We start from the raw sequence: 20,959 nt of genomic DNA, 5'->3' as shown, positions 1-20,959 counted from the left end.
AGCAACATCTCTATGGTTGTTGTGGCTGATGCATATTTTATATTGCACTCTGTATTCCAAACATTTCACGCTAGAGGTACCTGTGAGTGATCCTTAAATATGTAACCTGCAGCTGGATAACTGGTAACAAAATTAAGGTCTTGATTTTTTTCCTCAGGATGTGTTTGCTACAGAATCAGAGTAACAGATGGTGCTATGACCTCATTAACAGGTCTGGAGGCTATAAGCTAAATCAGTCTAGTGTGCCAGCATTAGTTGAGGCAGCCAAAGTGCAGACCTGTAAAGAGCATCATTAGAAGCTCTGCATCACATGTTCAAAATTATTAAACCTGTCGGGTGTGGCTTGCTGCAGTCTTATATTATTACAAACACACCTTGTAGCTAACATGAAGATCAATCACTTGACGCTAGGGCTGTGTCATAACCATATAACCTGCCATAACACCACTATAAATGTTTATGTGACATAAAAGTGTCATGTAATGATATCATTGCTATAGCAACAGCTTATGTTCCCAGTGCAATCAACAATGAGACATGGCCGGGCATGTCTGAGAGCGAGAGCCAAGTGTCAGCCTCCAATGATCATTTAATACCTGAAGATGGAGCTACTTCGAAAACCTCTAACAAAGCGCAGTACTTTGAAAATATGCAAGAAAACTGTTCCCGCTAAGGGTGAAAAAACAACCAACACTTTTCACCACTTGAAGCAAAAACATGCACTTAGTTGAGTAGCTGCTCTCACTAGTTGCACCCCAGGAAGGAGTAAAGGGTGCACTTAGACGAAAGGTAAACGTTTGAAATGACCAGTGTGGTTTCGTGGTGGAAAATGGACTTTAAACAGACGGTTAAAAAGTTCAACCCAAGATAAATCATACCAGGTAGAAAGAAGTATTTTTCAGTTTTAATATGTGACAACACTGTGCTGAAGTTAACAAGGTTACTTTAGTAAGGATTAAGCAGTCATGCTATAGCTTTACTTACTCCAGGGAAAACACTACTCAGGCTACCTTTCTGCTTACATTTGACTTATTAAACTATAATGTGGCTGCTGTCTGCATTATATTTCAGTACATTCACACTTCAAATTAGGTAGTATACCACCAATTACAGCTCATTATAAAAGCACTGAAAATACCCTTAATTTTGTTTGCATTAATAAATGCTGCTGTCTGCATGATGCAGTCAATAAAACCAATAAAACATTGTTAAGTATGGTGATTGTGAGGCGACTGCAAGGTCCCCTTGTGGAAGGTGACAAACTGCAATTTAATTCAGGCTGACTGCAACGACTCTCAGACAGATTAGTGAAGGTTTGGAAATAATTGCAAGATAATTTCTAAAAGCAGACAGACTGCCAATACACTGGCATCAATCACAGTCAGTCTGTGTCAATGAGCACAGCTTGTCTGCAACTCAACTGTCTGCCAACTGGTTGTATCTCGGTTATACAAACGAAGATATAAAAGCATATTTGAATTTCTGTTTCAGATCCACGAGTTTTTGGCTAAACTGAAATTAATAAGTTAATTTGTGAATTTCTGGGTATGTAGACAGATGTGCATTTTTTCTCACAGCTGCAAGTTTTTTGTGTTGTAACTGTATTATCTCAAACACACACTGATAGCTTCCAGTTATCACCAGACTAATACACAGAAACAATCATAAACATAAGCCAACATAATGCTGTGAGAAGCCAGGACCTTCTTGCTGCGAGGCAACAGCGTTAGCTACAGCGTTAGCCCCGTACCACCAGCTTGTTACCATTATATCATTAAAATTCTCAGTCATCTAAAATTATGTTTATGATAATCTGATGACTTTTCTCTTTTTTAGCTTTTTAGTTCGCTCTTTTGCTGCTGAGTGCTTCAATATGGTCAATATGCTCCGTCTTCTCTTTGGTGCTGAGAACACAGTGCAGAGTCAATCTGTGCAGCGTTTCCTCTGAAAACTACCGCCTGCCGTGACAAAAAGCATCGCTATGAAAGTGAGAGTATGATTGTGCCATGAGAGCAAGGTTGCACAGCAGGCAGATAAACAATGAGCTGAAACTAACTGTAAGGCACTATAAAGCTGAGGGGGGCTGCACATAGAAATAAAGAATTTGCAGGGTCATTGCTATAAAGGTCACATTTTCACACAGTGACACTGTTTTCAAGCTGTTATTTGATGCACTGTTGATATTAAAATGCAGGTTATAAATGATTTCATAAATAGCCAACTACATGTAACCACAGATGCTTCTGGTTCTCAAAGAAAAAAACAAACAAATAAATGAATAAAAATCAGGCAAATTCTTAACATTGTGTCTAATATTCTTGTGTGGAAAATACCACACATTTTTTCCATTCATAAAACTTAATAACAAAATGAAAAAGAAGGAAGAAGAAAGAAATGAAAGCAGAAGGCAGGGCTCTGTAGAGCCAGAAGTAAAATAATTAGTCCTCTGAATGTGAGGAGCAATTAGGAAATACTACACAGCAGACAACAGTGCTCGACATGTAAAGAATGCAGATTCTCAGATTCTGACCTTGAAAGTAGCAGGCCTGCTGTACTCCGTGTGGAATGTCCCATCTCTGAAAGACACGCGGGACACAATGCTCTCAACACCAGGAGTAAACTGTAAGTAATGCACTTCTTAAGCTGCAAGCACGGTATCACTTTCCAAAAAGCACTGAGGTGTGGATAAGCATCTGACAGCCAGCTGAGTTGCTGGTTACTCACTTGTAATGCAGCAGCTCTGCTCTTCCACGTTTGGAGCTCGGGTCCACCTTCACTTTCTTACACAGCTTCCGGCCCTCTGAATCTCTGAAGGATCGACACACAAAGCGTAAATCAAACTCAGAATCCTATTCCCTTTGCATTTTTCAAATTCTCCTTCACACACACGTACAAATTTTCCTAATGATTAGTAGATTTATGCATTCATTTCTGTGCCAGACCATATAAATTCCAACTTCACTGAACTGAATAAAGAAATCGAAGCAAGAAGATACGGACTTTTCATCAAATTAATCGAATCACATGTATGATATAATATAAACAATGCTGCTTGCTCTGTTTATTTGCTGCTTCGGTGGAAACACAAAGCACAGATGTAATGTGTTGGCATACAGACGTTTCATTTTATGAGGCTTTCTGCTGTAATTGAAAGAAGAAGAAAAAAAAACCCCCACTGTAGCTGGAAAGGGAATAGATATGCATCCTGCCACCTACACATACTTCATACTTGCTACAATGAAGCACTATCAGCAAAAATAAGTACACCTTCTCATCTGTAATAAAGAGCAATGAAAATATGTATTCATTTAGAGAGGTGGAAAAACATTTGTTAGATATTCAATTATGGCTCCCAGACACACAGCAAGCCAGTAAAAGTTCAGTGTAGTTTTTTTTCCCTTCTTTAGATGAAGACTAAATACTGTCTGTGCTGACAGACAGTATTTCAGGTGATGAACGTGTGCGTAATGCCAGACTCGACCGGCTCATAATGACAGATGGCACCAGTCAGGGTACACCCATGAGCAGATGTGACCTTGACACATATTTCGAGATGATGTGCAGTCACCAGGTTCAAGACCAGTCTGCTGCTTCCAGCTTCTTGTCCACACACACACACACACACACACACACACACACACACACACGGATCCCAAAATCCATCTAGGTAAGAAACATGGCTAATGTCAGCTGTCACCAAACCACCAAACAGAGTACACACCTCTGACCTCGAGGACAAAGGTGATTGAGATTCTCCCGAAATTTTTAGTAGATACACCCTATGGTATCAATTTCAAACTCATGTCGCGTCATTCTTTTTCAATTCAATTCAATTTTTTTTATACAACGCCAAATCACAACAACAGTTGCCTCAAAGTGCGTTATATTGTAAGGTAGACTCTACAATAATACATACAGAGAAAAACCCAACAATCATATGACCCCCTATGAGCAAGCACTTTGGTGACAGTGGGAAGGAAAAACTCCCTTTTAACAGGAAGAAATGCTCATTCTTCAGTTGCCTCTGCCTGAGATTCACAGAATTGACAGAAAAAGCACTATTTTGTGATGTATATTGTTATTGGGATGAGAAATGTCATAGATTGGGATATGAGATTTGGGTCATATAGCACAGTCCTAATTATACTTCTACAACATACAAAAAAAGATTTTTTTAAAAAGAGAGTTGAAAACTGAACTGATCTATATTCTAGTGGAATAAAACACCAGGACTGTCAAATCAGTCTTTTTAGGATGTGAATAAGCTAAACAGCATGGGTATGTGCCAACGCAACAATGGACTTTGGCTTCATCCTCTTACTCACTCAGTCATAGATACAAAGTAAAAGTGACTCAACCAACCACATGCTTCAACCAACCCCTGAGATGGCACTACTTTTTCCAATCACAGGAAGGAAAAAAAAAAACAACGGAAGCACAAAGAACTCAGAATGACTCACTAGCTGATGTTCAGTGTTGGGAAGGTTACTTTTAAAATGTATTCCGTTACAGAATACAGAATACATGCCCCAAAATGTATTCTGTAACGTATTCCGTTACGTTACTCAATGAGAGTAACGTATTCTGAATACTTTGGATTACTTAATATATTATCATGCTTTTTACAACAACGTGAATGTACTATTGCTGTGTGATTTATTACTATTACTGAAGGTCCGCGACTCCGAACTGTAGTAAAGGGACCTCTGACTAATACGGCGGGGTCCCTGTCGGCTCATAGCCGAAAAATAGCTTTACTTTGTTGTGTGGGTCAACTTTTCTTGCGAGAGACAGAGAGAGGCGTTGAAAGACTGCTCCAACGGAACTTATTGTTTTCGGAGGAAAACACGAACACGGTGTACAGTCGAGTCTTAATACATGCTTCCAGCGCCCGTTTTTCCTCGACGACAACTCGTACCTTTCCACTCGCCTTTTTCTCCCTCCTCGCGCTCACAGACCCATAACGTGTATGGCAGTGCATTCTCCTGCAACACGGACTACACTGCCCATGATGCTACATTCTTTAGAGCTATGCTTGTAGCATTCTGCCTGTTAGCTTAGCACAACAACGAAAAGGCGCTCTCTCACCCAGGAAACACACAGTCGCAGAGAGAGAGAGAGCGTCGCCCTGTAACCATGGCAACCGTAACGCTGCCGCCTGGAACGAAAGAACGCAGGGCTGGACTGGGACAAAAAAATCGGCCCGGGCATTTTGACTAGAGACCGGCCCACCAGGATAAAGATTGAAAATGTGACGTCATTCAGGGGTAAAACCGCAAAGGATTCTGGGAACTTGTGGCAAGAGGTACTAGCGATAAAAAGAAACCCAAAAAATGCCAAGAAGCTGTTGTATTATTAACTGCAATAGCTGGTCGCATGACAGCCATGGAAAGTCGACGGGTAAAGAGATCGTTTTTTTTTTTAATCGGATTACGTAGTTGAAGAGAAATTTTTTAAGCCATGTTTCCGAAGTAAGAGCCGACGGATGGTCTGGATATACCAAATATAACGTCCCAGAACACTCCAGCTCACATGTTAGTCTGCTCCAAGCATTCCCACAAAGATCAGAGTTTTGTAGTAGTTAATACGTCCTTTTTCTTAACATAATTGGTGATATAGGTTACAAGTCTGGCGCTGAACAGAAATTGTCGCGCTATGCTCCTTTATTTATTGTGCATAAATAGTAAATTGTCCTGACACAATATTGCGTTTCGCTTCTGTTATTATGGTACATTGACAAAAACATATACTTTTATTCACAGGATAAAACAGGTTTTTTGTATCACTAATTGTCCAGTGCGATTACAGCATACAATATTATTGTCACTGCTACATTTCTGTAATGCTGCCAGAAATTATTTCCACTACTAATTAATTACCGTTGAGCTCAAAGGTCCTATTAATAAACGGTTAACGAATGTGTATTTATGACGACAATTTGTGAGACTGGTAAACTTACCTTTGTTCGTACGATGGTCTTTCGTTCTACACGGTGCATTTCAAGGTCCTGTACCCATCCGTCGGTAAACTGTACCTGGGCTTGTTGCAGTGACCTGAAGTTACTAAACTTCATGAGTGTATGCACTCACTCCAAGAACCGTATAATTATAAATATGAGCGTGGTGAAAGTTGGGCAGCACGCTAACGTCTTTTGTCAAATCTCCCGTTTTTAAGTAAGATCATTGAAAAAGCAGTTTCTCAACAGCTCAGTTACTTCTTAAAACAGAATAACTGCTATGATGCCTTCCAGTCAGGTTTTAGACAGAACCACAGCACTGAAACCGCTCTGACCAAAGTGTTTAATGACATATGTCTGAATACAGACAGTGGAAAAATGTCAGTCTTAGTTTTACTGGATCTCAGTGCAGCATTTGATACAGTTGACCACAACATATTACTCAAACGACTGGAGAACTGGACAGGTCTTTCAGGAACTGTACTAAACTGGTTCAAAACATACTTAGAAAACAGGAAATACTTTGTATCAATAGGTAACTTCACATCTGAGCAGACAAGTATCACATGTGGAGTTCCCCAAGGTTCCATCTTGGGACCCCTTCTGTTTAACATCTACATGCTCCCACTGGCACAGATTATAAACAACAACAAAATAAACTATCACAGCTATGCAGATGACACACAAATATATATCACAATGTCACCAGGAGACCGAGGCCCTGTGCAGGCTCTTGGTAAATGCATTGAGGAAATTAATGACTGGTTGTGCCACAATTTTCTCCAGCTAAACAAAAACAAAACTGAGGTAATAGTCTTTGGCGCCAAAGAAAAACGATTACAGGTCACCAGAGAACTTCAATCTATACATCTAAAAACCACAAACCAGGCGAGAAATTTGGGTGTAGTGATGGATGCAGACCTAAACTTAGAAAAACACATTAAGACAATAACAAAGTCAGCTTACTATCACCTCAAGAATATATCAAGGATAAAAGATCTGATGTCTCAACAGGACCTGGAAAAACTAGTCCATGCATTCATCTTTAGTAGGCTTGATTACTGTAACAGCATCTTTACAGGTCTACCTAAAAAATCAGTCAGACAACTACAGCTCATTCAGAACTCTGCTGCTCGAGTCCTCACTAAGACCAAAAAAGTGGACCACATCAGTCCAGCTCTGAGGTCCTTACACTGGCTGCCTGTCCGTCAGAGGATAGACTTTAAAGTTCTGATGCTGGTCTATAAAGCTCTGAATGGTTTAGGACCAAAATACATCAATGACCTCCTGACCCAGTATGAACCATCCAGATCCCTCAGGTCATCTGGATCCGGTCTTTTATCAGTTCCCAGAGTCAGAACCAGACACGGAGAAGCTGCATTCAGCTTTTATGCTCCTTATATCTGGAACAAACTCCCAGAAAGCCTCAGATCAGCTGAAACACTCAGTTTATTTAAATCCAGGTTGAAGACTCACCTGTTCTCAGCTGCATTTGAATAAAGCACCAAATCCACACTTTAAGCTTAAATTTCAAAACTTACATTTAACTACTGATTTTATCTACTGTTCTGATTTTATCTGTTTTGATTTTATATACTGTTGTTTGTTTGTTTGTTTGTTTGTTAATTAGTTAGTTAGTTTATTTGCTTGTTTTAATCAATTTTAAATCATGCTTTTTATTTGTTCTTGTTTTTAATGTCTCTGTAAAGCACTTTGAATCACCTTGTTGTTGAATTGTGCTATACAAATAAATTTGCCTTGCCTTGCCTCTGTGTGCTCGTAAGGGTCTAACCCTTTCACTCCTTTGATTTTTCCTCGTATCTTTTCTTTGTCTTTTCGTCGAGTCTGTCTTTGTACGGACCGGCATTGTTCTCCTTTTGTTCTGTACATTCCTTTTTTGTGCGGCAAAGAAAAAACAAGAAGGTATTGGAACCGGAGAATGAACGTTTTGCGGTGCTGCAAACGCTTGCATTTGATGCGGTACTTGGATTGTTTTGCCACGAGTTCCCGGCATGCAATGCGCGAAAATCACGTGATTGCTAAACAGGGGGGAGGGTGCATCCGGCCTCCTCGGCTGTAATTGGTCCAGCCCAGAGTCGATCATGACCAATTGGCCAATCCACCACCTTTCATTATATATACCCTTCCTAAAAAAAAAAAAAAAAAAAAAAATCCATCGGCCCATAAAAACAAAAAATCGCCAGCGGCCCACCGGGCAAATGCCCGGTATGCCCGATGGCCAGTCCAGCTATGAAAGAACGTAGCTGTCAAACAAAACCCAAACAGTCCTGACCCGCGACAAAATGAAACAGGAAAGTACCGCAGTGTAATCCATTTATTTCAACAAAGTAACTGTATTCTGAATACCACCTTTTTAAACGGTAACTGTAACGGAATACAGTTACTCATATTTTGTATTCTAAATACGTAACGGCGGTACATGTATTCCGTTACTCCCCAACACTGCTGATGTTCACCACTGAGGGAAACAATGCAGTGAATGGCAGCCCAACAATGGTTTGACCACTACATTAGAACAACTGCCTTGCATTAAACTTTGGATTAACATCAACTAATATTTCAGTGGTTGGTATGATGTGAAATGCAACAGGATTGGTCACACTTAGTTTATACTATACGTTTTGGATTTATACAAAACGTATAGTAAGTTTACTAAGTTTACTACTATACATTACTATACAGTAACGTATAGTAATTTTGCAATTCAGCTGATGTGCTGTTTTCGATGTGGATTATCTTATACAATTAAATACAATTTAACTTGCCTCAGGTTGAATCCATTATACAGCGGGGCAAAAAAGTATTTAGTCAGCCACCGATTGTACAAGTTCCCCCACTTAAAATGATGACAGAGGTCAGTAATTTGCACCAGAGGTACACTTCAACTGTGAGAGACAGAATGTGAAAAAAAAAAATCCATGAATCCACATGGTAGGATTTGTAAAGAATTTATTGGTAAATCAGGGTGGAAAATAAGTATTTGGTCAATAACAAAAATACAACTCAATACTTTGTAACATAACCTTTGTTGGCAATAACAGAGGTCAAACGTTTACTATAGGTCTTTACCAGGTTTGCACACACAGTAGCTGGTATTTTGGCCCATTCCTCCATGCAGATCTTCTCGAGAGCAGTGATGTTTTGGGGCTGTCGCCGAGCAACACGGACTTTCAACTCCCGCCACAGATTTTCTATGGGGTTGAGGTCTGGAGACTGGCTAGGCCACTCCAGGACTTTCAAATGCTTCTTACGGAGCCACTCCTTTGTTGCCCGGGCGGTGTGTTTTGGATCATTGTCATGTTGGAAGACCCAGCCTCGTTTCATCTTCAAAGTTCTCACTGATGGAAGGAGGTTTTGGCTCAAAATCTCACGATACATGGCCCCATTCATTCTGTCCTTAACACGGATCAGTCGTCCTGTCCCCTTGGCAGAAAAACAGCCCCATAGCATGATGTTTCCACCCCCATGCTTCACAGTAGGTATGGTGTTCTTGGGATGCAACTCAGTATTCTTCTTCCTCCAAACACGACGAGTTGAGTTTATACCAAAAAGTTCTACTTTGGTTTCATCTGACCACATGACATTCTCCCAATCCTCTGCTGTATCATCCATGTGCTCTCTGGCAAACTTCAGACGGGCCTGGACATGCACTGGCTTCAGCAGCGGAACACGTCTGGCACTGCGGGATTTGATTCCCTGCCGTTGTAGTGTGTTACTGATGGTGACCTTTGTTACTTTGGTCCCAGCTCTCTGCAGGTCATTCACCAGGTCCCCCCGTGTGGTTCTGGGATCTTTGCTCACCGTTCTCATGATCATTTTGACCCCACGGGATGAGATCTTGCGTGGAGCCCCAGATCGAGGGAGATTATCAGTGGTCTTGTATGTCTTCCATTTTCTGATGATTGCTCCCACAGTTGATTTTTTCACACCAAGCTGCTTGCCTATTGTAGATTCACTCTTCCCAGTCTGGTGCAGGTCTACAATACTTTTCCTGGTGTCCTTCGAAAGCTCTTTGGTCTTGGCCATGGCGGAGTTTGGAGTCTGACTGTTTGAGGCTGTGGACAGGTGTCTTTTATACAGATGATGAGTTCAAACAGGTGCCATTCATACAGGTAACGAGTGGGGGACAGAAAAGCTTCTTACAGAAGACGTTACAGGTCTGTGAGAGCCAGAGATTTTCCATGTTTGAGGTGACCAAATACTTATTTTCCACCCTAATTTATGAATAAATTCTTTACAAATCCTACCATGTGGATTCATGGATTTTTTTTTCACATTCTGCCTCTCACAGTTGAAGTGTACCTCTGGTGCAAATTACTGACCTCTGTCATCATTTTAAGTGGGGGAACTTGCACAATCGGTGGCTGACTAAATACTTTTTTGCCCCACTGTATTTTGAGGGAATTATTGGGATGTGTTAAATCAAAGGAGCAATTTGTTGTTTTTCATTTCCGAAACTAATGTTTCACTATTAGTATTAAATTATTATTATTTTTTTTAAATCAAAAATGTCAATGTTAGCACAATACACAGTGAGTCTGGAAAGTATCCACAGTGCTTCACCTGTACCACATGTTGTGTCATGTTACAGAATTCTTGCAAATTTATTACAAATAAAAACATAAATATAACATTTATAAAAGCACTCACAGCCTTTACTTTGTACTTGGTTAAAGCACCTTCGACAGCAATTACGGCCTCAAGTCTTTTTGAGTATAATGCCTCAAGCTTGGCACACCTGTTGTTGTTCTTCCATTCTTCTTTGCTGAACCTCTCAAGCTCCATCAGGTTGGATTGAGAGCATCAGAGCACACCCATTTTCAGATTTCTCCAGAGATGTTGAATTGGGTTCAATTCTGGGTTCCAGCTGGGGCGCTCAAGGACATTCACACAGTGTTCCCCAAGCCACTCGGGTGCTGTCTTGGCTGTGTGCTTAAGGTCATTGCCATGTTTGAAGATGAACTTTCAGCCTAGTCCATATTTCCATGGAGCAGGTTATAATCAAGGGTGCTTCAGTACATTGCTGCTATTCCTCAATACTGACTCGTTTCATAGTTCCTGCTGCTGAAAAACATCCCCACAGCATGATGCCGACAGGGCCATGTCTCACTTTAGGAATGGTAGTAGCCAGGTGACACAAGCCTGATTGGTAGAGTGCTGTAGGAATAGTTATCCTTCTGCAAGGCTCTCCTCAATCCACAGAGGAATGCTGGAGCTAAAGTGACCATCAGGTTGTTCAGTCACCTCCTTGACCAAGGCCCTTCTACCTTACTCAGGTTATCTGGGCGGCCAGCTCTAGGAAGAGTCCTGGTGGTTCAAAACTTCTTCCATTTATGGATGATGGAGGCCATTTTTTCCCCTGTACCCTTCCCCATATCTGTGCCTCAATATAATCCTGTCTCAAAGGTCTACAGACAATGACTTAGACGTCATGGCTTGGTTTTGTGCTCTGACATGCACTGTCAACAATGGGATTTTAAATAAAGAGGTGTGTCCCTTTCTAAATCCTGTCCAACCAACTGAATTTATCACAGGTAGGGATGGGTATCGTTTAGGTTTTATCCGATACCGGTGCCAAACCAGTACTTTTGAAACGGTGCCTGTGCTTAAACGGTGCTTAAAGAATGGGAAAAAAAACAAAAAAAAACAAACCACAAACTTTGTCCAAAAACCTCTCATGTTCAGCTGTTTTCCACTTTTTCTTTGGTCATTTTAGCTTTTTTGGCCAGGGTGAAGGGAGTATCTGCCATCAAACAAGAAGCATGTAACTACCACGGTGTTTGCTAGTTCACCTTACATGCATTAATGTAATAACGTGGTTAGCCTACTCAACGTAAATTACACACGAACAACATTAAGCTACTCACGCAGAGAAGAACGGCTGCTGCTGCATCATCATCCTCATCATTTCTGCTACACTGGCAGGGCTAGGGGCCAGGACTCTATTCTTCGGGTTCTTGGGGGATGTTGCTAACTCGGTGCATTTCTTGGCTTTTAAAAAATGCTATGCGTCGCCAGGTTCGTCGTCAGATTCAAGGTGTTACCTCCTTTGCACAGTATCACAGTATCACCTTAAAGCACTTATTGCAGGCTGCTGAGTTTGCATCTTTTGCTGTGAAGTACAGCCAGACTTTTGACCGCTTCGCCTTGGACATTTTTAACCTGTAGCTCTGCTCTAAAAGAACATACGTACCTGGCCCCGCCTACTATCCTTGCAAAGGTAAAATGATTACCTAGAATCCAAAGTGTATGACATTTCAGTAAAAAAAAAAAAAAAAGCACCGAAATGTGCGCTGCTTTTCGGTCTGGTTACTACCGTTTATGTCAGAACCGGTGCCATAATGGCACCGGATACCGGTACCCATCCCTAATCACAGGTGGAGTCCAATCAAGTTGTAGAAATATCTGACAGATGCTTGGTGGAAGCAGAATGTGCCTGAGCTCAATTTACACAGTGATGGCAATGGCTTTAAATACTGTGTTAGATTTTTGTTTTTATTTTCAACAAATTTGCAAGAATTTCAAGAAAACCTTTTTTTTTTAAACTTATTTACTGTCATTACAAGGTATTGTGTGAGTGGGCCAACATTCCTCCACAATGATTGAGTGACTGATCAAACTATACACAGAACAGTTACTTCACATCAATGCTGCTAAAGGTAACTCTACACACTCATAAATCATGGGGCATACTTGGTTTTACAAAGGAGTCTTGTGCAAAAATGTATTTTTCCATAACTGTAAATTAACAGGAAAAAAAAAAGTTCAATATTTCCTTTATTCACAAGTAACTGGAGATCACTGGGTCAACTGGAACAACCATAGTTTACCACAAAATACCTGGAAGAAGGTGATTGTGAAAGGAAGACTTTGAAGACTAGCGAATGATTCAAGTAACAAGTTGGAGCCAAACCTTCACACTAGGCCAAAGTCAACAGAGCCACTTTGTAAAGGATTAATAATGGATTCACCACGCAAAGAGGATGAAGCTCTGCACGCCATTCAATTATTACTCTTCTAAAACGCAAATCCTAATCCCTTCATTTGTTTGTGTTCTGGTTTTCACACTGTGCCTTACAGGATCATATATGTTTCAATGCTCTGTTTATGCTACATTTGAAGTGGAGTTTAGGAGGGACAGCCCAGTCCTGTCCTTTCTTCCTGTATGAGATCATTCATCCCACGGGTGGATCCCAGTTGGCCAACACTCAGGTCCCTGTCATCTGTTCAAAGTGTGTCATTCTGGCCTCTGTGGCTCTCTTCGTTGGCAGAGATGACCATTCTCACACAGCGATATGCACTCTACTCTCTCTCCCTCTGTCCACCATGAGCTCTCAGCTGGAGCTTCAGCTTGGAACCGCTCCATTTGAGACTGTCGAGAAATATGCCAAAAAGCACAATGCTTTGCTACAGAGCCTGGCACTGGGTCCATGTGTCCTGTAGTGATGAACCCAGCTTGCTCTAGCTCCCCTGGCGGGAATCTGGCTCGGTGTGAATCTCTACTTAGCATTCGCACACTCTCCTAAATGCTGGAGTTCTTGGAGAAGGAAGAGAGATAATTCCATAGTCTCCCTGACAAAAAACAGCAGGTGAGTCAAAAAGTAAACACTCAAGAAAGACACGCATCGTGGAGTGTCTTTGTAGGGAAACATGGAAACCAAAGCCTCTGACAATTCCTTCGCACCGGTTTGTATTTAGTTTCTTTTCCTTTCTAACCGCCCGGTCTTCAATCCCGGATAAGGTTGAGAGAGATTGTGAATGTTGGCATGTGCACTAGGTGTCAAAGGGGAGTTACTCCCTTCCTCATAGTTTCCTGTTTTATGATCTGTTCTTTCCCATCTGGCAAAGAAGACAGGTGATGGGTTGACAGGTAAAAAGAAATAGTGGAACTGAACATCAGAAGGGCACGGAAAACAACAAGATCAAGTCAGATCACTGGGGAGAAAACCAAGTTATGCTTGGAGAAAACAATTCTTGTCTGTGTCTTCGAAGTATCTAGCATTTAGCAGTTCCACAGAGCGAGCCTGGGATTGTTGTTTTCCAGAAAGTCATGATTGTTCTCCCTTTAAAGGAAAAGTGTGGGATAAGTGCATAATTATTTTTCTTTATGACTAAATTAACTGTTAAGCGAAAGGACCAAAACCCCCTAAAATGTGGTTTTGCAACAGTTTCACCACATATCATGTGGATTCATCCGTCACATTTAAGTGACACAGATGTCCTTTAAAACCTGCATGTGACCTGGGATCAGAGCAATGATTCACCTTAAAGCAGTTAGAGACTACACTGGAGTGGCTTAGAGACAAATTTCTCACTGTGGCTCAGCCAAAACAGACTAAAACCCTATATGACATCTGGGGGTGTTGACAGGTCACAGATTTGTTTTGTGATTGGCTCATAATTTCTTTTGAGTTTTGGCAAAAAAGCAAAACAAAAGCAAAACTAAAAAAAAACCAAAAACAATTTCTGTAGAACAAACAAACAGAAAACCTGGACATACAGTGCCTCTGCTAGAAAGGGAAATAACTACACATAAAACATTTCAGGGAAATCTGTTTATGTTTCGTGCTTCCGAAAGAATATTGGCCAATATCTCGGAACACTGGAAGCCACCAAATATCAGTACTGATCTTAAAAATTCGATATCAATTTGACTATTCTCAAAAAGAGCAGGAGCTTTTTTTTTTTAACGTCGTCTTTATTGAGGAAGTATGAAAAACTGTCAGTTGTCCACATCCTCTTCAGACCAGGCCATTGTTGACAAAAATCCATAAATGCTCCCCATAAAGATTCAAAAGTTTCCCTTAAAAAACTTTTTTTTAAAAATTTTTTTAATGGCAGGCTTGACAACATTTGTTGTACCCATAAGCCCATTTGTTTTCTTCTTAGCAGACTAAGGCCCATCAGCATCCATTCATTCTTTACTGATAATTGATTAAACCAAGAATTTTAAAATTAAGGCTGTAGCGGGACCGGTTTAGAAATACTTTTTCCCATCACAATCTGCACATCCCACACACGATGGAAAAACAAAGGTCCCTTTCGAATCATTGCATTTAACACACATCTAGAATATTTTTGTTGAATCCATGTAACTTCTTTGTTTTTATATATATTTGCATTAATCTTCTATATTATAATCATTGTTATGTGTTTGTTGTATCGTTATCTGATTTCAGATTTTAAATTTTGCCTCTATGGAGCCCATTTCTGGTGTAAATTCTCCACCAATTGAGATATTAAGAAGTTATAATAGTCTGATTCGATTCATCTCCTTAGATCAGGGGTGTCGAGCTCCAGGCCTCAAGGGCGGGTGTCCTGCAGGTTTTAGCTATCACCCTGTTTCAACACACCTGAATCAAATGATTAGTTCATTACCAGGATTCTGGAGAACCTTAAGACATGTTGAGGAGGTAATTTAGCCATTGAAATAAAAACTTGCAGGACACTGGGCCTCGAGGCCTGGAGTTTGAGACCTGTGCCTTAGATGATGATTTTTTATAAGATGACTTGTTTGTGTTTATTATTAAGTTTAGACTTCCCTCTAAGCTCTTCAAATATTGTAATTATGTCTGAGAGAAGCTCTGTTTTTAATGTTAAATGAAAAAAGGCTTTGAAAAATATTTCTTGAGGTAAACTATGGCAGCATTTAGCATTTTTTTAAAACACCAAAATTGTGTTATTGGCACAAGTATCGATTGATTTTTAAGCAATGAAATCAACTAATAAATTGAACTGAATTGACTAATAAATTGAAATTACACACATGACTAATGCAACCAGTTTTTTTTTCAAACATGCAAAAAAACTTAAGGTAAAAAATTAAATGCAGAGAAAAAAAAACTGTATGAACCATAATTACGTGGCGCCCTCACCTGAGAATTAGCATATAGCTTTAAGCAAGAGACGTGATTAGCATTTATTTACCTTTTCAAAAAACAAAACAAAACAAAAAAAAAACAGAAAGAAAGAGACCCAGTGAAAAGGAAGAACTAAAATGGTGTAAAGAGATCTAATACATTAGACTAAAAACTTCAATAGCTTTAATAAGTGAGTGGCCTCCTGTCAGATTGTGCCAGTAGAACCAGTGAGACGAGGCCATTTACACCCCAGTGGAAAAGCCATAAATTATTCTGCAGATGGATGGTGGCAGAGACACTCTTGGGAGGAGTAAATTGCTCTGGCCTTATAGTTGCTGTCAGAAAATTTCTAGGACAAAACAGTCTGTAATGTCAGGGAGTCTTAGACTTATAGAGAAAGAAGTCTTAGAATGTGTTTTTCAAATCACCCCCTTACTTACCCACAGTTGACCCAGGCAATAGTCCCTTGGCCCTTCACCGTCTGGGCGACATCAGAAAGCAGTTTCAGGTGGGAGTCCCCTGATGTAGCTACAGACACAGAATAAAGCGCAGTCAAGCCTTTTTACCAAAGCCACTCGATAGCCCAGGACAACCCAGAGCCATGAGACACAGGAGACACTGTCATGACAAGCACAGAGAAAAAGAATCGAGTTACAGTGGAGCTCACCATCTTTCTAAAGCACCGAGTGACGAAGAAAGACATCGCTGAGTTTGGGTTAGAAGGGTGACGGGGGAGCATTTTCTACTACCTTTCAACGGATGGGCTCAGCGAGGGGGTTTAAGTTACATCAGCTTTCAAAATCTTACAATAGTGTGACTAAACAGGAGATGGAAGGATTATAAGGCGACACAAAGACTCTGGATCTAATGAAGCACTCTCTAACGGTGCGACAAATGGGAAAGCATAGCAAACATGTTTTCACCAACTGCATGATCCCAACAGCAAGGTTTGTGTGGGATCGCCGAGTTTAGAGCGTTCGCAACCACCGGAAACGTGCACAATATCTCACAATATGGCTGAGCTGTGCAGCTTGCCTTCTGTGTTAAGAAAGAGAAACTAGTGGGATATAAACTGCACCAGTTGGATAACACTGTGTAATGTTACTGATTTTCATCAGCTACGTCAAGTTAGGTACATCCCTTTGAGTAAAGTAAACAAAGTGTAATATTCCAGCTCTTGTGCAACGCAGTACATCATTTTTATACTCCCCTGAAGCCAAATGTGCGTTTTTCACTGCATAAAGAAAACAGCTCCTCACAATGCTCCAGGCAAAGACTATATTTCAGATGTAAGGGCACTGCCACAACTTCCCAGGGTTCTGCCTTGGAGTTGGCAACAAAAACATCTGGCAACTCAGGATCAGGGTATTGTACGGAATAGGAGGTGAGCAGGTACCGACTGGTTGACAGCGTTAAGGATGATGAATACCAACCAGATCAAAACTCAGCAGGGATGTGACTGACTGCAGAGGCTGGTGGTGAACACAGAACAGGGCACGGTTGTGTTTAATCAGGGGGGAATGAATGTGAAGTGCCTTGAGGTATAATCGAGGCCTACATGAGGGCAATCTTCAGTGACTTTAAAGCAGGAATGTCTGGGTGAAGTTACAGCCGGTGATCAATCCGACGCGCAGCTGGATACATAGAAGCCAATGGGCTAATATAGGCCGATATGGCTCATTAATCAAGAAATATATCTGTGGCTATAAAGAGGCCTCAGAGTCCTCTGTGGATTATTGAGCAATATAAGTTTGCTTCTTTTTTATTATGAACAGGAAGAACTCCTTCTTGGAAATCTGCAAAATGGAATTAGAAGCTGCTGGGGTGCGTAAGCGCTCGCTAATGGATAGCAGGAAACAAAATGTACTTTAGAGCTGTATAATTATATTTGACCATTTTAGCTTCTATTTAACAGCTACTCTTTAATTCCATAAGCATTTCCAATTTCCTTATTGAAACAGACCGCTGCGATCATTCTTTGAAAGCGAGCTAGAGGCTAAAGCTGGGCAAAACATTGTTTCTGAATCCATTTGAAGATACTGTGCTAGAATGTTTTTTAATGAATGCTATCGAATTTGGGCAAAGTGCCACTCCACAAAACCACTTCCTAATTAGAGCGGGCGATTAATGGAATTTTAATTAATTTGGTGTTTTCCCTCTACAAAAATCACAGTTTCCATGTACAAGAGCAAAAATCATAACAAAAGACAATCAGCGGCACATACAGTTAACAGGCACGCACCCCTCAAGTTCTCTTAATCCAACTCTGTGAATCTGGCCTTTTTGAACCCCTGAAGGTGAATTGTCGGGATGTTGCGCATCAGCTGCACTTACACACCCACAATTGAAGGAAACAGCTCTTAAGAGGCATCTGACTGTACACAATTTAGGATGCTCTTAAAAATAATACACTTAGATGTAGTAACTAAGTAACTAGTAACTAAGGCTTCCTGAAATTGCAAATTTCATTCTTACCTTCTCTGACAATAACATGACATTGCACGCCCTCAATCTCAGATCATAAAATATGCTAAAACGTGCAATTTCATGATGGTTATCACTAGGGTTGCACAATTAATAAAATTGTATTCTTAATGATATATTTGGCTTCCCACAATTAAATGAACACAATCTGGTGATACTGAAAACTCAAGTCACAGCTGTTCCCTGCATTGTTTAGTGCAAAGTTTGCTAGGCACCCTTAACTGCAGTGATATAACACAGAGCTAGTCATACAAAATCGATCAATCAATCAAATGTCTGTCGTAGCAAAAGCTGAAGACCTTGTCCCTAGAAGCGATCACCATGTGTTGTTTGGAAATGCAAGTGGTGTTAATCAGGAACAAATCGTATGCAAACAGTGGTGGAGAGTTGTATTGCTTTGCACTGCAGGCACAACTAACTCACTCATCCATGTGAACTTGGTGAATGAATGAAGGCAAAGGAAAACAATGCAGCGGTTGCACATCAAATCCATAAAAGCCAGTCTGTGCAGCGCGTCAGCTCGCAAAGATGCACTGACGTCACCCACGTTGCATTTCCCCAAAAGACGCGTGTCCACTAAACGGGACCGGTTTTATTTAGCGGGAATGCCGCACAACATGGATGTGAAAGTGCTGCTGTGTTTGCGTGACATTTGTATCACACTAAAAAGCAATGGATAATCATGACAAATAATGCTGATCTCAACACTGCTCAAAAATAATTGCGATAATCATGTTGGCCATAGCTGTGCAGCCATAGTTACCACTTTTGTTAACACAATGCATGTGTATGAAATGCATGTTGTTTTCCGGCACTCCACAACAACCTCTACAGCGACAGTGTTTGAGAGTTACTGAGATAATACCGGCATTATCCACCAGCCATTAACACGATTGTTTATCCCCAACCCCTCCTTTGACAGACACAGCAGCAAAAACTAAATGAGTGAATTTGTCGCGTGCGTGTTTGTGGAAAAATCTGCATCCATATATGGTATACCGATCACGACGAGATGGCTGCCTTCTCTGACCTGTTTCCGTGTAGAGCACCAGAACATTTGTTCTCGTCCTGAGCAGCTTCTTGAAGTCTTTGTGGTCACTGACTTTCTCTATGAGAGGAGACACCTTCACTGCCTCCAGCACTGACAGGAGCCACACCTGGTGAAACACACACACATTCACGAATATTACCACAATAAGATCTCTCCATAGCATTAAATGTAGAAAAAAGACAAATTATTATTTAGTAAATTAGCCCATTTCAGAACAAATCAATAAGTATTACACAAGATGGACTTGGTCAGAATTTGGGCGAAATCGACAAACGCGGATATTGTGATTATCTCCGAAACTTGGTTGTCCAAATCTATTACAGATGATGACATCAACATAACGGGATACAATCTTTATCGCACAGATAGGCCTAGGAAAGGTGGAGGCGTAGCAATTTATGTTAAATCAAGATATGAAGTATCCATTGTTTTATCTGTATCTATTCCTAAACAAATGGAATTCTTGGCTTTGGATATTAAAATAGTAAAGTCTCTTTCTATAACAGTTGTTGGGTGCTATAGGCCTCCGTCTGCTGTAAAGGAAACTTTATTATCTCTAAAGCATCTTCTGTCCAAATTAAAATATAACGAACTTCTATTGGCCGGAGACTTGAACTGGGACTGGCTGAATATAGCTTCTGATGAATTTAAATCCTTCTGTGACTCTGTTAATCTTAGCCAGTTGGTCAACCTACCTACAAGGCCAAATATAAAGAGTCCTGACAAATCTACTTTGATTGACCTAATTCTAACAAATGTCCCTCATAAGTTTCTGTCTCTAGGCGTGTTTTGTAATGATTTAAGTGATCATTGTGTAGTTGCTACCAGTAGGAACACTAAAATCCCTAAATGTAAACCGCGTATCATCTGTAAAAGAAATTTTAAAATATTTAATGAGCAAGCGTTTCATTATGACTTGTCTATGGTAAATTGGGAAAACTTGAGTCTGATACCAGACATCCATCTGGCTTGGGCTTATTTTAAAGAAATTTTTATGAAGATTTTAAATAAGCATGCACCTGCCAAAAAATTTAGGGTCAAGGGACGGGAGAACCCTTGGTTTTCATCGGAATTATCAGAGTCCATCCATCAGCGTAACGTGGCATGGGCAAAAGCTAGGAAAAACGATTCCCTGACTGACTGGTTAGACTTCAGGAAATTAAGAAACAAATGCACGACACTTATCAAGAAGGCTAAGTCAGAATATTATTTATCTGTTACTACAGAAAACCTCAATAACCCTCAGAAATTTTGGAAAGTAATTAAGTCCTTATCTATAAATAAAATATCACAGGCTCTTCCAAAATTCATTTTAAAAGATTCTGTCCCAGTTTATGACAGAACTGAGGTCTTAAACAGCTTTAACAAGCACTTTGTAGCTACTGGTTTTTTATTTAACTCTGTTGGAGCAGCCCCCATGATTCCCTGCACAGAACCCCAAACATATATTGGGGAGCTTTTTGATTTTTCTCCTTTTTCTGTCCAGGAAGTGCATAAAGCTCTTAAAGCCTTAGATCACAGGAAACCCCCAGGGCCAGACTTAATAGAGCCCTATTTTCTGAAAATAGCAGCTGATTACATTGCACA

The 20,959-nt window shown here is 40.5% G+C and overlaps 1 protein-coding gene across 2 annotated transcripts in view; it reads right to left on the bottom strand.

Annotated features, from left to right (window-relative positions):
* Nucleotides 1-20,959, bottom strand: part of pdia5 (protein disulfide isomerase family A, member 5) — an 86,696-nt gene that overhangs the window by 47,802 nt on the left and 17,935 nt on the right. Inside the window, exons 2-5 of one of the 2 annotated variants that reach the window (XM_085385177.1) lie at nt 19,352-19,478; nt 16,278-16,365; nt 2,725-2,808; nt 2,531-2,576 (exon numbers count right to left, since the gene is read on the bottom strand). In XM_085385177.1, the coding sequence (XP_085241303.1) occupies nt 2,531-2,576; nt 2,725-2,808; nt 16,278-16,365; nt 19,352-19,478 (345 nt within the window). Of the gene's footprint in view, nt 1-2,530; nt 2,577-2,724; nt 2,809-5,088; nt 5,231-16,277; nt 16,366-19,351; nt 19,479-20,959 lie in introns of those variants that run through there. The other variant, XM_085385178.1, reaches the window with a different exon arrangement.

This window comes from Rhamphochromis longiceps, linkage group LG16 (genome assembly GCF_057381845.1).
Source record: "Rhamphochromis longiceps isolate RC_006_pf linkage group LG16, R_longiceps_female_GT1.1, whole genome shotgun sequence".
Classification (NCBI taxonomy): domain Eukaryota; kingdom Metazoa; phylum Chordata; class Actinopteri; order Cichliformes; family Cichlidae; genus Rhamphochromis; species Rhamphochromis longiceps.
This window is presented reverse-complemented; position numbering and strand designations above follow the sequence as displayed.